The 17,410-nt window shown below is 45.1% G+C and overlaps 1 protein-coding gene across 4 annotated transcripts in view; it reads right to left on the reverse strand.

Moving 5' to 3' along the window:
* DIAPH2 (diaphanous related formin 2) overlaps positions 1–17,410 on the reverse strand; it is a 5,141,990-nt gene that overhangs the window by 1,033,087 nt on the left and 4,091,493 nt on the right. For all 4 annotated transcript variants that reach the window (XM_069612994.1, XM_069612992.1, XM_069612991.1 and 1 more), the window contains one exon: positions 1,642–1,737. In XM_069612994.1, the coding sequence (XP_069469095.1) occupies positions 1,642–1,737 (96 nt within the window). The remainder of the gene's footprint in view (positions 1–1,641; positions 1,738–17,410) is intronic.

Consider the following 17,410-nt stretch of genomic DNA (forward strand, 5'->3'; position numbering starts at 1 on the left):
GCAAGAATCGCCCAGGAATTTACATACCACATTCTCAGCAGAAGAATCCTAGCACAGTGGACATGCGATCCTCTGGTGTAGACACACATGCATCCGTGATCTCAACATACATCTCTGAGAGACCGAGCCTCGCGCATTTGCAAAGTATTTCTGAGATTGTATGTGCAAAGACTTAAATGTGTCCATTGTGATACTCCTGTTGTGTACTGTTCTTTATGGTATTGGATTTCCAAAATAGATCTCACTCGCTCTCTGACACTCCATCGACTTCCCCTCAAGGTGACTCTCTCCAAGGGAGACCCTCACAAAGCCAACACCCTCTCCATCCCCCCTCCCCCCTATTCCATTATCCAGGGCACCCCCCAACGCCTTCTTCACTTTCCACTTCACACTCCCACCTCCACCTGCACTTCCAAGACCGCTTTCCCTGATCCCCAACTCATCCTTCCCCTCACCGCTGCACCCTAGGCCACTTTTGTTTCCTGCTTTGCATAATGGACATCTCACATAGGCTACATGCATAATGTCAATTGCACAATCAAAACAGAAAATCTATCAGTCCTTCCCTGGCTTCCACCCCAACCCAAGCTAACTCCACCCCTGTCCTTCAGATGACCCAGAGCTGTAAGAAAGCATGCACATGGCAGCCGAGTGCAGTATACGTCTCTGTATAATCACATAGCATGGTACACAGTCATGGTGCCTGTCCTCGGCATGCCTCTGTTCTCATGCTCGAGCCAGTACAGCAGACCAGGCCTTGTGGAGCCACATAGGATGCAAAATATTTGCCACAGTACATTGGATGTGAGAAATGGAACATATTTTCATTTTTTCAGGGAAACTCATAGACGTCCTAGCAGACAATGTTTTTAAAAAAAAATAAAAGCAGGTCACTCAATAGTTATTAACATTGGAATCCAGCCTAATGAATTGTTTTGTAAAACATGCATATGAAAAGTCATAGTTTGCGTCTGTGGCCTTGTTTGTAGTTATGGGACCAAAACATATGTTCAAAATGTATGCATAAATAAGTCTGCTCTCTGGAAAATGATGGATGACAATGCCGAGTGCATCCATCCAAAGCGGAGACTGCGTGTGAGAAAGCATGCTTGGGCCGCGGGGCTGCAGAGGCAGTCAGAGAAGTGCTGCCACCTCGTGCTCCCTGTCCTCCCTTTGAAGCACGCGCGCGTCCTTGAAATCAGCCATGGCCAAACCGACCGCCGTGAATCCATATGCGGCCCACTACCTGCCCACCCTGTGGCATGGCACGCCATCCTGGTGTACCCGGGGTGCAGAATTCTGAAACGTGTAATTATACTTCCATTTTTAAATGACCTACTTAGAAACTGGAGTGACCTGAAAATAACCATTTCTTTTTTTATTGTAACGTAACATTAAAGTCAGTGGGGTTCCTTGTTCTATTTTTTTCTGCTGGGTCCACAGTTATGTGAAGATGTAGTTATCAAGTTAAAACTTGTGATCACACAGATACAACCTGCTGCGATTTCACACCAGAGATGAAAGACCGGCTTTCAGGGAAAGCTGTTAAAAGCCTTTGCGAGATGTGTTGTTATTTCGCTAACGCTGTAATTTCTTTGACTCTCTTTGCCGTAACCTTACGTTTGCTGGAGTCAGACTTACCCTGAGCTTTCGGCGTCCGCTTCCGCCTATCCCTGAATGCAGCGCCTGACTGCAGGGCCTCGAGCAGGTTATCCATGACGCCGGTCTCGTCCCCCTCTGTGAATGCGGGAAGAGAAAACAAGAATCCATATGAGACAGCAAGCATTGACGTTGCAACATTTAGACACGGCACTGACGAGTGCACTTCGGTACACATCACCAACATACTTGCCAACATTCTGTCACCAAAAAGATGTAGGAGTTTTAAAAATAATACTTAGCATAACAATGACATCACAGGAAATTACACAACATACATTGCTGGCATCCCATCTAACAGCACAACATGGGAAGATGGTCAAATGTTTAAAATGTGAATGGTAAATTACTACCAAATTCACTTACCTAACTTCACAGAACATAATCACACAGAGCTGGTAGGTAACATTTGCCACTGCTCTATAGCAGCAGCCCTGGCAGTACATATGTATTCCTACAGTGCAGGCTGAACACTGAACAACATGGAGAGTGATACCCCCCTCAGTCTGATAGGCAGATGCTGTGTGACGGTGGTACGCTCTGCCACTTGCCTTCACTGGTAGTTCACCTAAGGCCTGTCCCGGCCAGAGTACATGGCAGAGTCATGTAGCTCTCAGGTCAGCGGATTGATCTGAGCCCATCACTCACATGTATCACTTTCCCGCCCACCACACAGACAGATGAATTGCCTTAGAGTCACATAAATTACCTGCCACTGTAAAAAGCAATATGATCTGACACCCAAATCTGTAGGCGGTAGGACTGCTTAAAAAGCAGTAGCCTACTGCCTAAATCAGTAGGGTTCTCAAGTATGCAACAAGATCCTTTTTAATCGTGTCCCAAATCCACTCACCACCCAATTAAAGGGAAACCTTTGGGAGGCAATATTGAAATACAATGTAAACATGTCTTTGTTATACTATGCTCAATAACACTGTTTAATTTGTAACCATTCCCACTGTTGTCGCATAAGTTAATTGTGCCTTAAGAAGATCATTTGAACATCCAAACATCACACAATTGGAACAATATGGGTCTGTGATTATAGATTTTCTCTTTAACAGGCGGTTACAGCAACTCTGCAGTGCACAAATAGGACCTACGCTCCCTTGAATAGCACAGTGGGCAAGCCGTTGCGGAGATAGCCAACCCTAGGCTGACCAGACACCCTGGTTTTCCCAGGACATTCTGGGGAAATCACCCTCTGACCCGGGGTCCTGTGAGTTTTTAATTTTCCAAACACCGTCCGGGGATTGGAAGGCTGGCTGGCTACAGTCCCGGTTTTTGCCAGGACCCGATTTTGAAATCCCGAAATCGGGTCCCGGCGCGACTCCCGTAAATGGGGGCGTGTATGCTTTTCATGCTCCCATTTCCTCCCCCTTCCCGGGGCTCTCCTCCAATGAGAGGAGTGCGCCTGTGAGCACACCCCCCTGTGCACCCCTCGGAACAGGCCAGCGACATAGGAGTAGGACTACAGTTTTATTGTAGTCCTACTTCTATGTCTGTGGCCTCTCAAGTTTTTTTTAATCTGGTCAACCTAGCCAACCCAGACCTTCTCTGGTGATGCAGAACTTGACCACTTCCTGCACCGCCCGAGTCTCCGCCTGAGTAGAAGATTGTCAGAGACCCAGGAGGAACAAGGAAGGGAGAATTGAGCACTGCTCAAGGGGAAAAATAAATGTGTTTAAAAAAACATGGTAGTGCTCTCTTGTGGGCAGGATTCCACAGCTCCTGTACAGTAAGAGCAGTTCTGGGGCCAGATAATCTAAAATTTGAACCAGTGCTACAAATTGTGCAAATGTATTTAGCACCACTTGTCTTGGATACCTTCAGAGTATCACTGGGCATCAGGCTGCGCTATGACCAGTCTCCCCCTCACTGTCTGTGGGTCTATCACGCACTATGGTCTGTATCCTCTACAGTCCCCTGCCTCCTTGCACTTCCCCAGAGCCGCGCTGCCTTGTTTGCTCTTACTCAGATCAACACTGTCTTTATCGAACTTTCCCTTTCCCTGGCACTTCAGCCTCTCCCTTCCCCCTGCACTTCAGCGCTGTTGCACTTGCACGATCTGAATGACACAAGGCCTAATAAGATCTTTTGTCTGGTCTTTCCCTCCATACCCTCCCTTGTCTTGTCACGACTAGAAACACGTGTACAGGCACGTTATAAATGAATTATTATATCACATCATGCTTAAACAACACCGAATGGAGCAAACAGGTTGTGCTCCAATGTCAGAAATGAACAGACTCTTTTGTATGTACCATTATGATATGATATTTTATTTGTATCGCGCTCGTACACAAGTGTTTCAGAGCGCGACAAGGAAAGGCAGGGGAACAGGGGAGAACAAAACAACGATCTTACTAGGCCCAGTGACATTGAGATCGTGCAAATGTATGGGAAAGGGGAAAAGTGCATGGAAGCGGGAGAGTGGAAAGTGCATTGTAAGAAATGTGTTTACTACATGCCTTTGTAATGTTATGCAGAAAATACAGTAATAGAAACAGTTTTCTTCATGTTTTTTTATTTTTTATTTTGCTAAATGCATTTGCTCATTCCTTTGGGCACATCCGCAAAGCTTAGACAATCATTGCTCCCAAGCCTCCATTCAGGTGACTTGTGGCTGACGATGGTCAAGCTGATGAAGACCCATGGAAGAATGTAACATTCATGTGAGGTGACCTTTGTCCTGGACTGGGAAACACTGTTGCTACACGCCTGGAATGGAGCATTGGTGTGGCCATTGTCTGTCTGAATTCCTCCAATGACTGCTGCTCTTCATGCAAAAACGACATGGAAGCTCCTGCATCTGAAAACATTCCCACGGGTGCAGTATGCTGTAAAACATTTACATTCTTTCAGGACAACAACAAAAGTGAATAACAATTTACCACATCCTTTTCAAAACTGGCTAGATTGATTCCATGATGTCAGCTATAAAATGGAAAAACAATTTGATATTTTTGTAGAACTTGGGGTATCTTTCACCTAAACAAAAAAAAAAAAAGCTGCATGTCTGACTGGGTCAGTGACTATCAATGTGTGCGAGTATCATATATTGTGTTATATTGTGTGCATTTTATTTTTTTAAATACATGTGTAAGAAATGGAGGATTTTGTTTGCATGACTTCTGTGTTTTGTCACTTGCAGGCTACCTTAACTTCGTGGTTCTCTTTTTGGTTGACGAATCATGTTTTTATGAGGTATTCTGAGATATCTTTCATTAAGTTGGGAATATGGAGGCTCGCGTTCTGGGTCAGCCTTCACCCTTAGTCCCATTCCCCATCGCTCACACAACACCTCCTCCATTCCCAGTGTACTTTTTTTCCGCATTTGGAGGAAGCAAACCTGTCCAGGAAATGTGAATCTGGAAAGGAATGGCCATTGAAAAAAGCCTACACAAGACACATAGAATGCAAACAGGATTGGCAAAGGGGGCCTTCGGAAGTCAAGAAGCAGAGGAGGCCCACCCTCTGACTCACTTTATGAGGCAAAGTCGTCCATCTTCTTCGTGCACATCTTCGTGCACAATCACAATACGTTGTGTTTAAATGCATTTGTGAGGGGGAGTGAAGTCACTTCACAAAAATGTTAGGGGGCATCCGTCATACCTCATCATAGGCACCATTAATGTGATGCGATACCCCATTAGTGGCGGATTACCCCCAGTACATACATGCACACAACCTGACACATGCACGGACACCCAGCTGTCCATAGCAGTGCAACATAATAACATATGTGACAGGGCCACTGGTCATTCCCTGTCAGGGGTGGGGGAAAGTCCGACCCCAATAACCCTGGGTGCCAGAGAATGTGTACACAGGACTCCTCTCATTAGCTCCTTATCTGCCAGAAGGGCGCTATGGCAGGATCGGATGTCGCGCTGCACAACATCCTTTCAAGAAGTTCACAGACCAGCAAAAGAGAAGAGCCAGACCACCAGGAGAAAATCCCTAATACAGCAAAGCTGCATAGAAAAGGGGGCGGGCTTGAAGCCCTTATGGAATCTCCCAAGCCCTCCCCTGTCACACCCCTGAAGAGCAAGGTAAGTCATTGTCAGGGTGAGTGGCCAATCCAGGGAGGGGGACGGATATATAAGAGGAAGCTTGGAAGTTGTCTGATGTGGGTTGCAGTTGGGTGAGGACCGGCAGCGGAGGAGGACGTTCAGGAGGCCAGAGGAGGTGAGAGTGATTGGAGCGTAGAAGCTATTAATGAAGAGAAGGTCTGTGAAATGTTTGTGTGTGAGAGAGAGGGGTGTGAGTATTAGTATTAGAGTGGGGTAGTAGTAGTGGTGGAGGTAGTACTGGTTGGGATTAGAGGATGTAGGTAGTGGGAGTAGTGGCAAAGCCCATTAGTGGTATAGTGGGTGTTAGTAGTAGAAGTGTGAGCAGAGGACCATATCCCTGGATTTGGGAAGGGTGAGCAGGTCACCATATCCATGAGAGCCCCTGACGATCAAACAGGGGCTACTGCAGAGGGTGAACAGGGCACCATATCCCTGGGGTCTATAACAGTGAGAGTTGCACACAGAGCAGCTTATCTGTAACAGTCAGAATGGGGTAGTGGTTGTAGCGCAAGATGAACAGTGGGAGGCGGGGAAGTAGCGTCAAAGAAGCAGGGCAATGAACAACGAAGGTAGAGGAATAGTTGGGACTACAAGCAATAGTAAGAATAGGAGTGGGAAGGATGTACGACTGAAGGCAGACAGAGAGATAGATCGGAGGGACACTGCCGTGGTGGGAGGAGAACAGTCATTGGAATCAGTACAAACAAGGGTGAGGTGTGAGAGGTTGTGGAAGGAGTGTGTCTGACACAGGGTGAACGAAGGCACCATTCCCTATTCCCAGAGACTAACCAACGATAGGATAGGGAAAGCGAGAAGTTCCCTAGGAAGTCAGTTAGCCATCGACTTAGGGAAAACACCTGTAGTCGTAGTGAAAAGAGAGACAGATAGGGGTTACCAATCGGTTGATGACTAACAGCCCGGTTGGGACGTCTGGGGCTAGGAGGTACATTATAGGCCTGGGGAAGTCGAGATAGGAGAGGGACGGCCCTAGAGACAATCATCCCCAGTCCCTTAGAATTAAGGAAACAGGAGAGCCATTCTGCCGATTTATTGTAATAAACACATTTTAACTTTTACTATAGAGCCAGGGTTTTGTTATTGGTGGCGGGCCGCCCTGTCACACTAGTACACATTTGTCGTCAAACCTAATTCCAAACTATTGCTTTAAAATGACAACAGCTCCTCCTTAACCAAGATCCCCTAACCCTTCTGATACCACAAGCTGTGAGCTCATTTATTTGTTGTTTTTTTAAACTTTTATTATTATTTAGAATTTGTCTAAGAGAAAAAATAACAGTCGCACTCTCAACATGTCTACTATAATTGCCTTTTATGTGCGTGTGTGTTTTGTTGTTGTAAAATGTCTTTTCATTAACTCCTCGTTCTTTATGGATCTCAGAGAATATGCTTTCGCTTGTGTTTCCAATTGGTTGTTGGTTTCGTTCCCTGCGTGAAGCTGAAAACAGAACACGTTCTCTGCATCGCCACATGGCTCAGAAACGCACTGCACCGATGCAGCAATCATACTAATTGTGATCCTGTGGACATGTGTCTGCTAGCCAGTCAATAAATGGACAGCCTTAGTATGCTGTTCAATTTATCCAGCTTTATATCCGCAATGCATCATAATAGGGGGTCTGGAACATCCTTTCAAATATCGGGTGGCCTACTACCCAAGATTGGACTTGATTGTCCCTCTTTTGTGTTAGATGTAAACATACTGGCAGCTGAAACTGACGAGCGATGCATGTCGGTACAAGGCGAAGGGGCTGCCCGCGTTCTATGCAGCCTAAATGCAAAGGAAGCTGGCAGGCCTCTCGCAGGTCTCTTTTCTTGGCGCAAGGACAAAGCTATTTGTAGAATATATAACACAGAGCGTGAAACACAACCTACCGTTCTTCAGCCGGTAATGGATCCTGCTAGATCCTACTAGATCCTACTAGTCAGTGTTTAAAGAGAGAGTTCCATTTGCTAGGATCATGGTGTTATATAATGCTTCATTGCAGAAACAATGGCAGGCACGAGGCAAGGGCCACCTTTGTGGTAGAACGGGGCCATTCGCTCAAGGGGAACTTGCACCCTTCTCAAGATGCCAGAGCTGCGAGTAGGAGGAAGCCGGTGATAGGCAGGTTATTGAGCATTGCACTCTGCAAATGTGGCTTTTTCTCCCTGTGGGACATTGAAAATACTTTAACACATCTCTTTGTTATCAGAAGCAATTATTGGAATGGCCGTTTAGTGTGACAAAGCCCCAACACGCGTTGAGTAACATGAACTGCAATGGGAGCACCACACAGTTACGGTAAACTACCAAAATCTCTCCCTTGCCTCAAAACAAGCTGATTGAGTAATTACAAAAAGTAAGCACCCTCCTCTATTTTCACCACCACTACTACAACATGTTTTATTGGACAACATACACTAATTCACCACAATTCCTGAAACTAGTTCAGGTAGTACCAATGTGAACCTTTGAAGAGTGGAAAAACATTGGATGCTGTGGGGCAGACTCATCCACAGTCTGTCTTGCTATATGCATCAGGGTCCTCATGAAAACTCAGCAGGGCACTATAGACCAGATAGTTTAGCCTATGTTTTTGATATGTGCAATCTGTGCTAGGCTTGAGACCCACTGCAATCCTGGCATGTCAAGTGGTCAGTGTACTTTTTTGAAGTATTGTTTAAAGTCTAAGTTACCCCCTGGATAGTATTTGGGGTGAACAATATTTTCAGTACTGCTCGGGCAATTGTCTCAGACCCAGGAAGACACCTCAATGGCACACATGTGAGATGGCTTACTTTTATCAAAATTAACAGGCATCATATCACTGAATACTATAGTGGGAGGACCACTTTAAAGATCACACACCCAATGCTTATATGATTGTGTGCAAACCAGTTACAGTCACATGAGTGGAGCAGCATGGAGAATGGCGTTGGTGGCTTTGACTCTGACCGTAGCGGTTGATTGTATTGCAAATTAAGTCTTTAGTTCCTCCTTTATCCTCAATGTATTTGACTCTAAAAACGAGCACAGCATAACCCTGAGCAGGAGTGTTGCTAGTTCTGGAAAAGATCTGGGGCTACGCTAATGTCGGGACTGTCAGGACCCTGGCTAGCTAGCCTTTTGGTTGTATCCCCTGAGCTTCTATCTGGGGCTATAACCAAAAGACCCAGGGCTATAGCCCCGTATGCCCCCCATAGCAACACCTCCTTGTACAATGAACACAAATTGGAGTTTCCACCTACTTATATTAAGATCTACAACTAGCAGGGCCCCAGAACCTCCTCTACAAGTTCTTACATTCTTAATTGCTTTAGTTTGGTTAACACCACCATTGGATGAAGTGGTGGTTCTGACTTACTTATTTGTCTCAACCAGTGGTGCTATTTTCCGAGACCTAGTACAGAGCTCACAACTGGAAGTTCTGCCTTAAGGTATTTGGCTCTAACAACAGGTGGAGTGACTGATAGTTTTTCTGCACTCTCACAGTGGCCATAGCCCCCTTTACTTTATTTTTGCCCTGCCATCTAGTGGAAGATGTGGTGGTGCTGTAGCATGTGTTTTCCTTGGCATTCACCACTATTTTGGCATCAAACATACACACACCCACACAGTTCTCGCAAGGCAACCACTATGTAGCTGCATTCCTCCTAACTGTGACTCCCTTATCCTACCCAAATAGCACCACACCCTGAATTCTACCACCACCAACAGGATGCTGCTCTGCTAATAGGGGTAAAGTGGCCCTTCCAGTCGATGCTGCCAAAGGTTCAGGTTGTGCTGGACCAGCTATTGGGTCATGCGGAAGGTTGAGAGATAGCTCTGCTGGTGAAGATTCAAAGAGGATGTGTGATACTCCCATTTGGGCACCACCACCTCTGCAGGATTCTGCTGCACTAGCCTCTAGTTGTTGACAACGGTATCCAGTCAATATGTCGAAAACATCATTTTTTCGACATACCAATATGTCAAAACAAAAGTGGCGATATTTTTTTTTCAAATGTATTGTTTTTTATTTTATAGGGTTTAGTTTTGTTTAGTTAGCAAAAAAAAGATGTTTTTTTAAAAAAAACAGAGGTTTGGGGGGGAATCCCCCCCCAAAAAAATAAAATTAAAAAAAGGCATTTGAAAACTTTTTTTTCGGCACTTTTGGTTCCACATCTTGGTATTTCGAAATAGTGACTGTTGAAAAAGTCACTATAAACCGTTGACAACTGCATCATGTTGTCAGTGCACGTTTTGCTGCACTGGCTTCTGGAAACATTCCACCAGGCCTTTTCCGGTCCTATCAGTGGATGCATGAAATCCTTGCCTTCTGCCTCCATTATTTACTGCCAATGTTGCTACTCAGAAAGTGCCTGCATTCTTCTCTAAAGTCAAAAGATCTCCTCAGTCACCAGCGTTAATCTGTATTCACACATCATCCAATGCCTCACATGTTTCAGGCTCACCAACTGCTGTATTTGAAATGCTCAGAATACCCATTGTAATATAGAGATGTATCCTGTTGAGGCCACCTTAAATATGGTTTATCTTCTCCCTCAATGTGACTGCTGGTGTGTGTCTCCACATGGAACAGCTCTCTCTCTCCATTCCCAGGTCCAGGCCTCTCTGAGCAGCTTGGTGGAGATGGACACTGAATTCAACTTTCAACAACCTCAGGATGCCTCTCGACAGGGGCCAGTTTCCAATGCTGCAAGGTCTATGTTGTGTGTCCGTTTTGTCATTGATGTTTGCCTTGGTGATCCCGATGGAAGAGGATTAAAGTTCATTGCTGTCCTTGGCAATGCTGTGGTCCCAGTCAGTGTGTCCTACGCACAAGCTCTGACTTGAAGCCCGGTCGCAGTAAAGATGCACCAGCACATGAGCGAGAACCGGCCAGGATGCCCGTCCTGAGAATTTGATCTACCATGCCTAGAGAACAGATAATTTTGACACAAGTACTTTGCAAGAATGTCAAAGCTAAGACTTAGACGAAGCCCCCGAGCATCAAGCGCTTGTAGTGCAGCCAGATGCACGACCACTGGTTGCACTGGAACCTAGTTATTTTATTGGGATGGACGTGGATGTTGCTTTGTTTTCCACCCTCTATTTCTCACAACTGATTTGTCCTTGTCCTATTCACCCCAACGTTACAATTTACAAGGGCAACACAAAACCAAGCTTGGCTCGTGCTCAAAAAGTGCATGTGTCGTGTGCCCCTATGGGAGCCATACTTTAACATTAGGGATTATCTATAATACCAAATGTTCACCCAGTAATCTCGATTGTATACATTGCAAAAAGAACGGTTCCTCATCTGTCTGGCATGTGCCCCGTGCAAATGAGGGGGGCAGTTTGAATGTTTCCTTTTAATATGATATGATAACACATGTTCCCAGTGACAATGTGTCAGGAACCATGCTGTCCGTGTGAATACATGCGCACCTGTTAGTCTTGTAAACACAACATTAATACTATGGGATTACAAAGCTTCTCTTTCTGACGTACACATGTGAAGTTGGTTCACTCTCAGACCATTCACTTGACCTCTAGACACCAACTCAAATTTGGCCTCTTGAAACATCTATGTCTTCTCCCTCTGACTAAGGCCCATGGAAGTACCTTAGTTTCCATGACATTAGACGATCACAGTTCCTATATACTTAGTTTTGCCTGCTGTGAAAACACGTCTTCCCACTATCTCCTACATTTGCAGTGTTCAGATTACAGCAATATTATCACTTAGATCATACAATACCATGGACTGGACTACATGAATTGATATGGGTATTGAAAATTAATATTAGTTATCTTTTAATTTCTCTGATGTGGTATTAGCTTGCAGCAAAGCTAAATTCCAAAATGCAATAATAACGGTGATAAATTGCTCCAGATGGAATATTGCACCCGTCATGCTTGATATTTTACAAACAACTTTCCCAAATATGGCCCTAATTCATGGAATTATCTTTGCGAAAAGTAGGGAACTTGCGCACGCAACTGCACGCAAATCCGCCTTCATCGATTCATGGAACCGAATGTGCAGTACTTTCCCTATAATTGCGTGGATTTCGTGCTGGCTTTGCACAGCTGTGCGAGCCGTCGAGGTCCTTGGCAAAAATGGGAAAGAACTTGCAAATAAAGTAGGTGTTCCAAGGGACGGCCTGCAGGAAATGGCCACGCAAATCCTTCATTTGATCCGCCGCCCAAAGTCACGCCAAAGATTTTCAGTGTGCATGTGGGGTTGCATGTCGGATTTTGGGGTGCATGTACTCAATCTGGGTTCTGATGTAATTTAGGGGTGAGCGTAAGCAGTGTAGCAGGATGCAGGAATGTTTTACATGGGTTCGCATGCAGATGTCCTGAGTTATTGCAGAGTTATGATTTTTTATACGCATGTTGTCGGGTTGCCGGATATAGTTACGGGGGACCCCGCACAAGGTCCGCGAGTCACAGGCCTGCTGACAGGGACCTCACGCACTGCATGAAGGGTGTGTGTATTCATGCACGAGGGAGTGCGTAAAGATAGCTGATCTGGAAGATTCTTGCTTTGCATGTGAGCGTGTCAGTGGCGTTCCAGCCATGACTTTGCGAATACAGTTATTTTGCACTAATAATTCCATGCATATGCAGGGAGTGCATTTTTCTTCTGTGCACAGGCTCATGCAGTTTCTTTCTCGGCGCGCAGCCTTTGCGTGATTTTGGCGCAAAATTCCATGAATCGACCCCTCTGTCTTTTAGCCTCGTGCTATAATTGCCCTGGTCGAATGATGTGGCCCAGCAGCCATGCCGCGGCCTTACGGGTATGTGATAACCTGCCTGACTGTTCTGCAACTAAATGAATACCATACTTGGTCTATATTTGTCCTGCTTTACCGATGGTGCACCAGCATCCCTGCCGCCACCATACCGGTATGTGATTATCCGTCTGACTGTTATGCAACTTAAGTAACATCCTGCTTGTAACGCTTGTTGTCTCTGCGTCAATATTCTTCTAGGTGCTTTGTCATTTGCCTACTGGGCATTTACAAAGTCTGTTTCGTGGCCTATACCTAAGCTCTTTTGCCCCTTAGACCTATAACGTGTGTACCACACTGGTATTGATCCCCTATCCCCCCTCCTCTAATTCTCATGCAACCATGTAACCTATAGTCACTGCCATTGTAACCATGTAACTTTTACCTTCTTGTACTGTAACTAGCGCCTAGATGCCTCAGGGCTGTGTGCGTTGCTATACATTCTAAATAAATAAGTAAAAGGACTACATAGATGTGTCTTTTTTTAAAGTGTAATCGATGCCTGTTCACATGTTACACATTAAAAAAAAAAAAAAATCTGCCAAATACATATAAAATTGAATTGGGCGCAATTTGCCAACAGAATGTTAAAACATTGCCATTTCATTTAGTGCCACTTGAGCAAAGTAAATACAATTTAACAAAACCATCTTAATTTGTACAGAACACATTACATTAATCAACAACAGGTTAGTCTCTCCAAACTACAAAAGAATACCTATTTTTTTTTTTTTTGCAGAGAAGATCACCAGAACTTTAGCAATGTCTCCCAAATGTCCACGCCATAATCATGCAAGCCTCCACACTGTGACGATCAGGGGCGTTGCTAGGGGGGGCTAAGGGGGCTATAGCCCCTGATCTTTTGGTTGTAGCCCCGGATAGAATCTCAGGAGCTACAGCCAAAAGACTAGCTAGCCCCCAGTCCTAACAGTTCTGACATCAGCTTAGCCCCGGGTCTTTTCCAGAGCTAGCAACTCCCCTGGTGACGATCACTACCAGATCGCGCAATTTAGCAAGAATGCTGAGAAGATATGCAACATTATTTTAACTGATTAACTAGTGCAAAAAATGGCAGCTGATCAGTTAACGCGTGAGAAAGATGACATGTTTCACCAGCCGCTCCAGTTAAACCTCAGTGCCAAATATCCCGGCACTGGAGCAATTTATTTGATCTGATCAAAGTCCCTGTTTCCTGAGTCGGCTCTCCAGATGCATCTGTATTCAGGACTCGGGGGCAAAAGGAAACATGTGCTCATGTGAGGGCAATTTACCTGCAGTGTGCAACTAAGTGTTGGCAATTGACCAAGAAGAAATGTGCAATGTAGATTCTTGATCCACTTATCTGCAGGAACAACAGGTTTTAAAACCAATCTAAAAAACTCTGGCCGCCTGGCATTGTCTATTTCATGAACAGGGTGAAAGGATTACCGTATCTCCACTCCATATAAAGCAATAAGGTATTAGAACACCAACCACTTAGGTCTGCTACATCCCCAATACAATGTGTGTGTGGAAAGCAGGGTTCTACAACTTGGAAAAGCAATTTATTTCAGCATGGCCCATATACTGCTAAATTAACCGAGATGAATGTGTTGCAACGGCAGGTAGCGGTGCCTTGAAAAAGGGAGGAAGATAAAGAATTTGTTTATTTATCATGTTTTCCGCACCGCGGTTTCAATCCCTCATACGCTTATAAAGCCATTCTTCCTCTGCTTTAATAGAAAACTATCTTATCAAACGCCCAGCATTCTGGTGCCTGTCAAGAGGAAGAAAGATGGTGCTGGGTTATAAAATACCCTGCCCATTATGTTGCTCTCAGTGATGGTGCAAAGTGCTCCTTAGCGAAGATTTAGCGTTGACAATGTCAATATTGGACTCCTTTATCACTGCCCTGTCAAATCTCATCAGCTAACCCTGAGCAAAGCACCTAGATTTAATTTAAAGACATTCTCTTTCCTATTTATGGTTCAAGCCAACAGGTTGGTGATTCGGCTTGACAAGCCGTCCAGAGAACGCGTCCACTTAGTGCCATCGGAAATCGGTCCATGCAAAAAAAAAACAGCATGACGCCTTCAAAGTGAATTTGCTTACAGGTATTATGCTCCCATTATGCATAGAAGGGCATTACTTAAAATGTTAAAACTTTCATTTCCTTTTGAAATAGTATTCTGAACAAACGTTGAGTTACACTTTAGGGATTGTTCTACAAGCATCAATTATGCATGTTGTTTGATCGTCTCCACCAGAGCAATTTTCAAAAAGTGCCTTTTTTAAAAGGACTTTAACAATATTTTAATATATTTATTCTTCACTTATGCTGTGCTCATATAAGATGGAAACTCTGCTTCAGAGCATGAAAAAGATGTGGGTTGACATGTAAGAAAATGGGAAAGAAAAGGGGGAAAACAGAGGCGAAGAAGGCGGGTTAAATCTTTTCCATGGTGGTGTGGTTGAAGTATGTTGAGACGGTGAGGCGCAATGCGCGACTCTTAATATTCCTTATGGAAATTTAGTAGGCTACGTCATGGAAAGGATGGGAGACAAGACAGTTTCAATGTATTGCTGCCAGCACAGTGCATTCTCCTGGCACTGATGTGTGTAGTTTGGGTTATTGAGTAGCACAGAGATGTGGGGTTAACGTTTCCTATTCTTGACAAAGTATTCACGTATGCCTATCCTAGCCAGGGCATCCTGAATCCTGAAACAGAATTCCAGGTGGCTAGGGCAGTCATAGTTTTAAGCTCTATGGGTGATGCAGAGGATCTTAACAGTGATATGGGATAATACAACTTGGAACTAAATGAGTGGTTTCAATGAATGTGTGACACAATTGGAAGAATTGTAACTGAACTTGATTTTGACAGCTTTCTTCTGAATTAAAGAGTCACGTTACAACAATGAGGCAACCCAACGCAGATGGACTGTGCATAATCCAACATGGAGGCAGTGATTGCTCTACTGAGTGTGCCACAGGGGCAGTGGGGGCATAGGGAGTAATGTCAAACCTCAACGAGTAACATGTCAGATAAATGTACCCGCATCATGTAATATCTGCTCATTTTAGGTCATACAGATAAATAATTCTCATGCAAACCCTAAACAAGCATTACCAAAGCCAACTGTTTGGGCTATTGTGTAGGCATTGGACAGGTGCTTGCCAGCCACAGCCATAGTTGTATCACCTGGACATTGGTGGTAGCAGATGCAAAATGGTGAGAGTTCCTGGGCATCTAATAGCAGTGGAATGCAAATGCCCAGTACTTATACACAAGTCCAAATTGTGGGCGTTACCAATGCTTGTTATTAACAGGTCTTCAGTGACAGACTCCAGAGTGCTTATACATTGAGTGGGTGAAAGGCAGATCTGGTACGACATTTTTATACAAAACCCAGTAGCAGGTTTACAACTCCAAATAAGTCATTAACTCTCAGAAGACTGCTTTGAAAAAACAGTCGCATGCAATTTGATTGCAAAGTTTGATGGTTTCCTCCAGAACCATCAAGGACAACATTCACACCCTCGCTCCACCCTTGGCCGATTTCTGCAATCATACGTGCACAACTGGATCCTTCCCCTCTCTCCTCAAGCACTCCCTTGTGCATTCCCTCCTTAAAAAGCCATCTGCCAACCCTACCTGTCCAGCAAACGATCGCCCAATTTCTATCTCTCCTTTCCTGGACATACTCCTGGGAAAAGCTGGCCATCTCCCAGCTTACTCTCTGTGCTGAATCTGTTGATTGTCTCCATAACCATCAGTCTGGTTTCAGAGAATCCAGAGGCATGGAAACCGCTCTCCTGAACACCAGTGAAGATCTGCTCTCTTATCTTAATTCTAACCTTCCTTCTGTGCTCATCCTCCTTGAACTTTCCTATGCTTTTGAGATGGCCAATCATTCCATCCTGATCAATCGACTCCGCGAGAACCTTGGACAACACAGATTATTCCTTGGAGTGGTTGACCTCCTTCCTCCTGGTTTGACCCTGCCAGATCGAACTTGGGTCCTTTCTCTCGACCACCTCTCTCTCCACATGTGTTCCCCAGGGCTTTACCCTCTCACCCTGGCTCTTCAATGTCTATCTGGCCCCTTTGTCCCACCTGATCTCTTCCTTCTCCTCTAAGTTTCAGTGTTATGCAGATGACACTCGGCTCTCTTTCAGGTTCCCCTCAGCCTCCTCTCCCCTCTCAATCATTCCTGACTGTCTATCAGCGATTTAGAATGGGTGCACTGCCAATGAGCTCCACCTTAATGCCAATAGGAAGGAGATCTTTCTCATTGGGACCCCTGCTCCCACTTTCCCTCTCTCTCTGGCCGCCCTTCCTGTGAGGCAAAAAACCCTGGTGTGATATTCAATTCCATTCTCTATTCACATAACAGACCTTGCCAAGAAGGCCCACTACCAGCTGCACTTCCTCAGAGGTATTCTTCCTGTTCTTACTTTCCCTCAGATGATCACTGTCTCCAGAGCCCTGGTTCTCTCTAGGCTGGACTACCACAATAGCCTCTTTCTCAGTCTTCCTCTACTCTCTGCCTTCTGCAACTAATCCAGAACAGGACTGCAAGACTTACCATTGGCCTAAAGCCCAGGCACCATATCTCTCCAGATCTGAAATCTCTCCACTGGCTTCTAGTGGCTGCAAGGATCAAGTTCAAGACCATCTGCATCGTCCACAAGGCTTTCTGGGGCTGGGGCCAGCATTACATCCAACTCTTTCTCCCAAAATACGTTCTTCTATAGCCCTTCGGTCAGCTACCTCTAACTCTCTGAGGGTCAGATGCTTCTCCGGGCAGAGAGTGGTGGGTAGATCTCTCTCCTCTGCAGGTGTCTCCCTCTGGAATGGCCTCCCTGTCCCTCTCAAACCTGAGACAGACCACCTGAAGTTCCGATAGCTTCT

This window comes from Ambystoma mexicanum, chromosome 5p (assembly GCF_040938575.1).
Source record: "Ambystoma mexicanum isolate Mex_15411 chromosome 5p, UKY_AmexF1_1, whole genome shotgun sequence".
NCBI lineage: Eukaryota > Metazoa > Chordata > Amphibia > Caudata > Ambystomatidae > Ambystoma > Ambystoma mexicanum.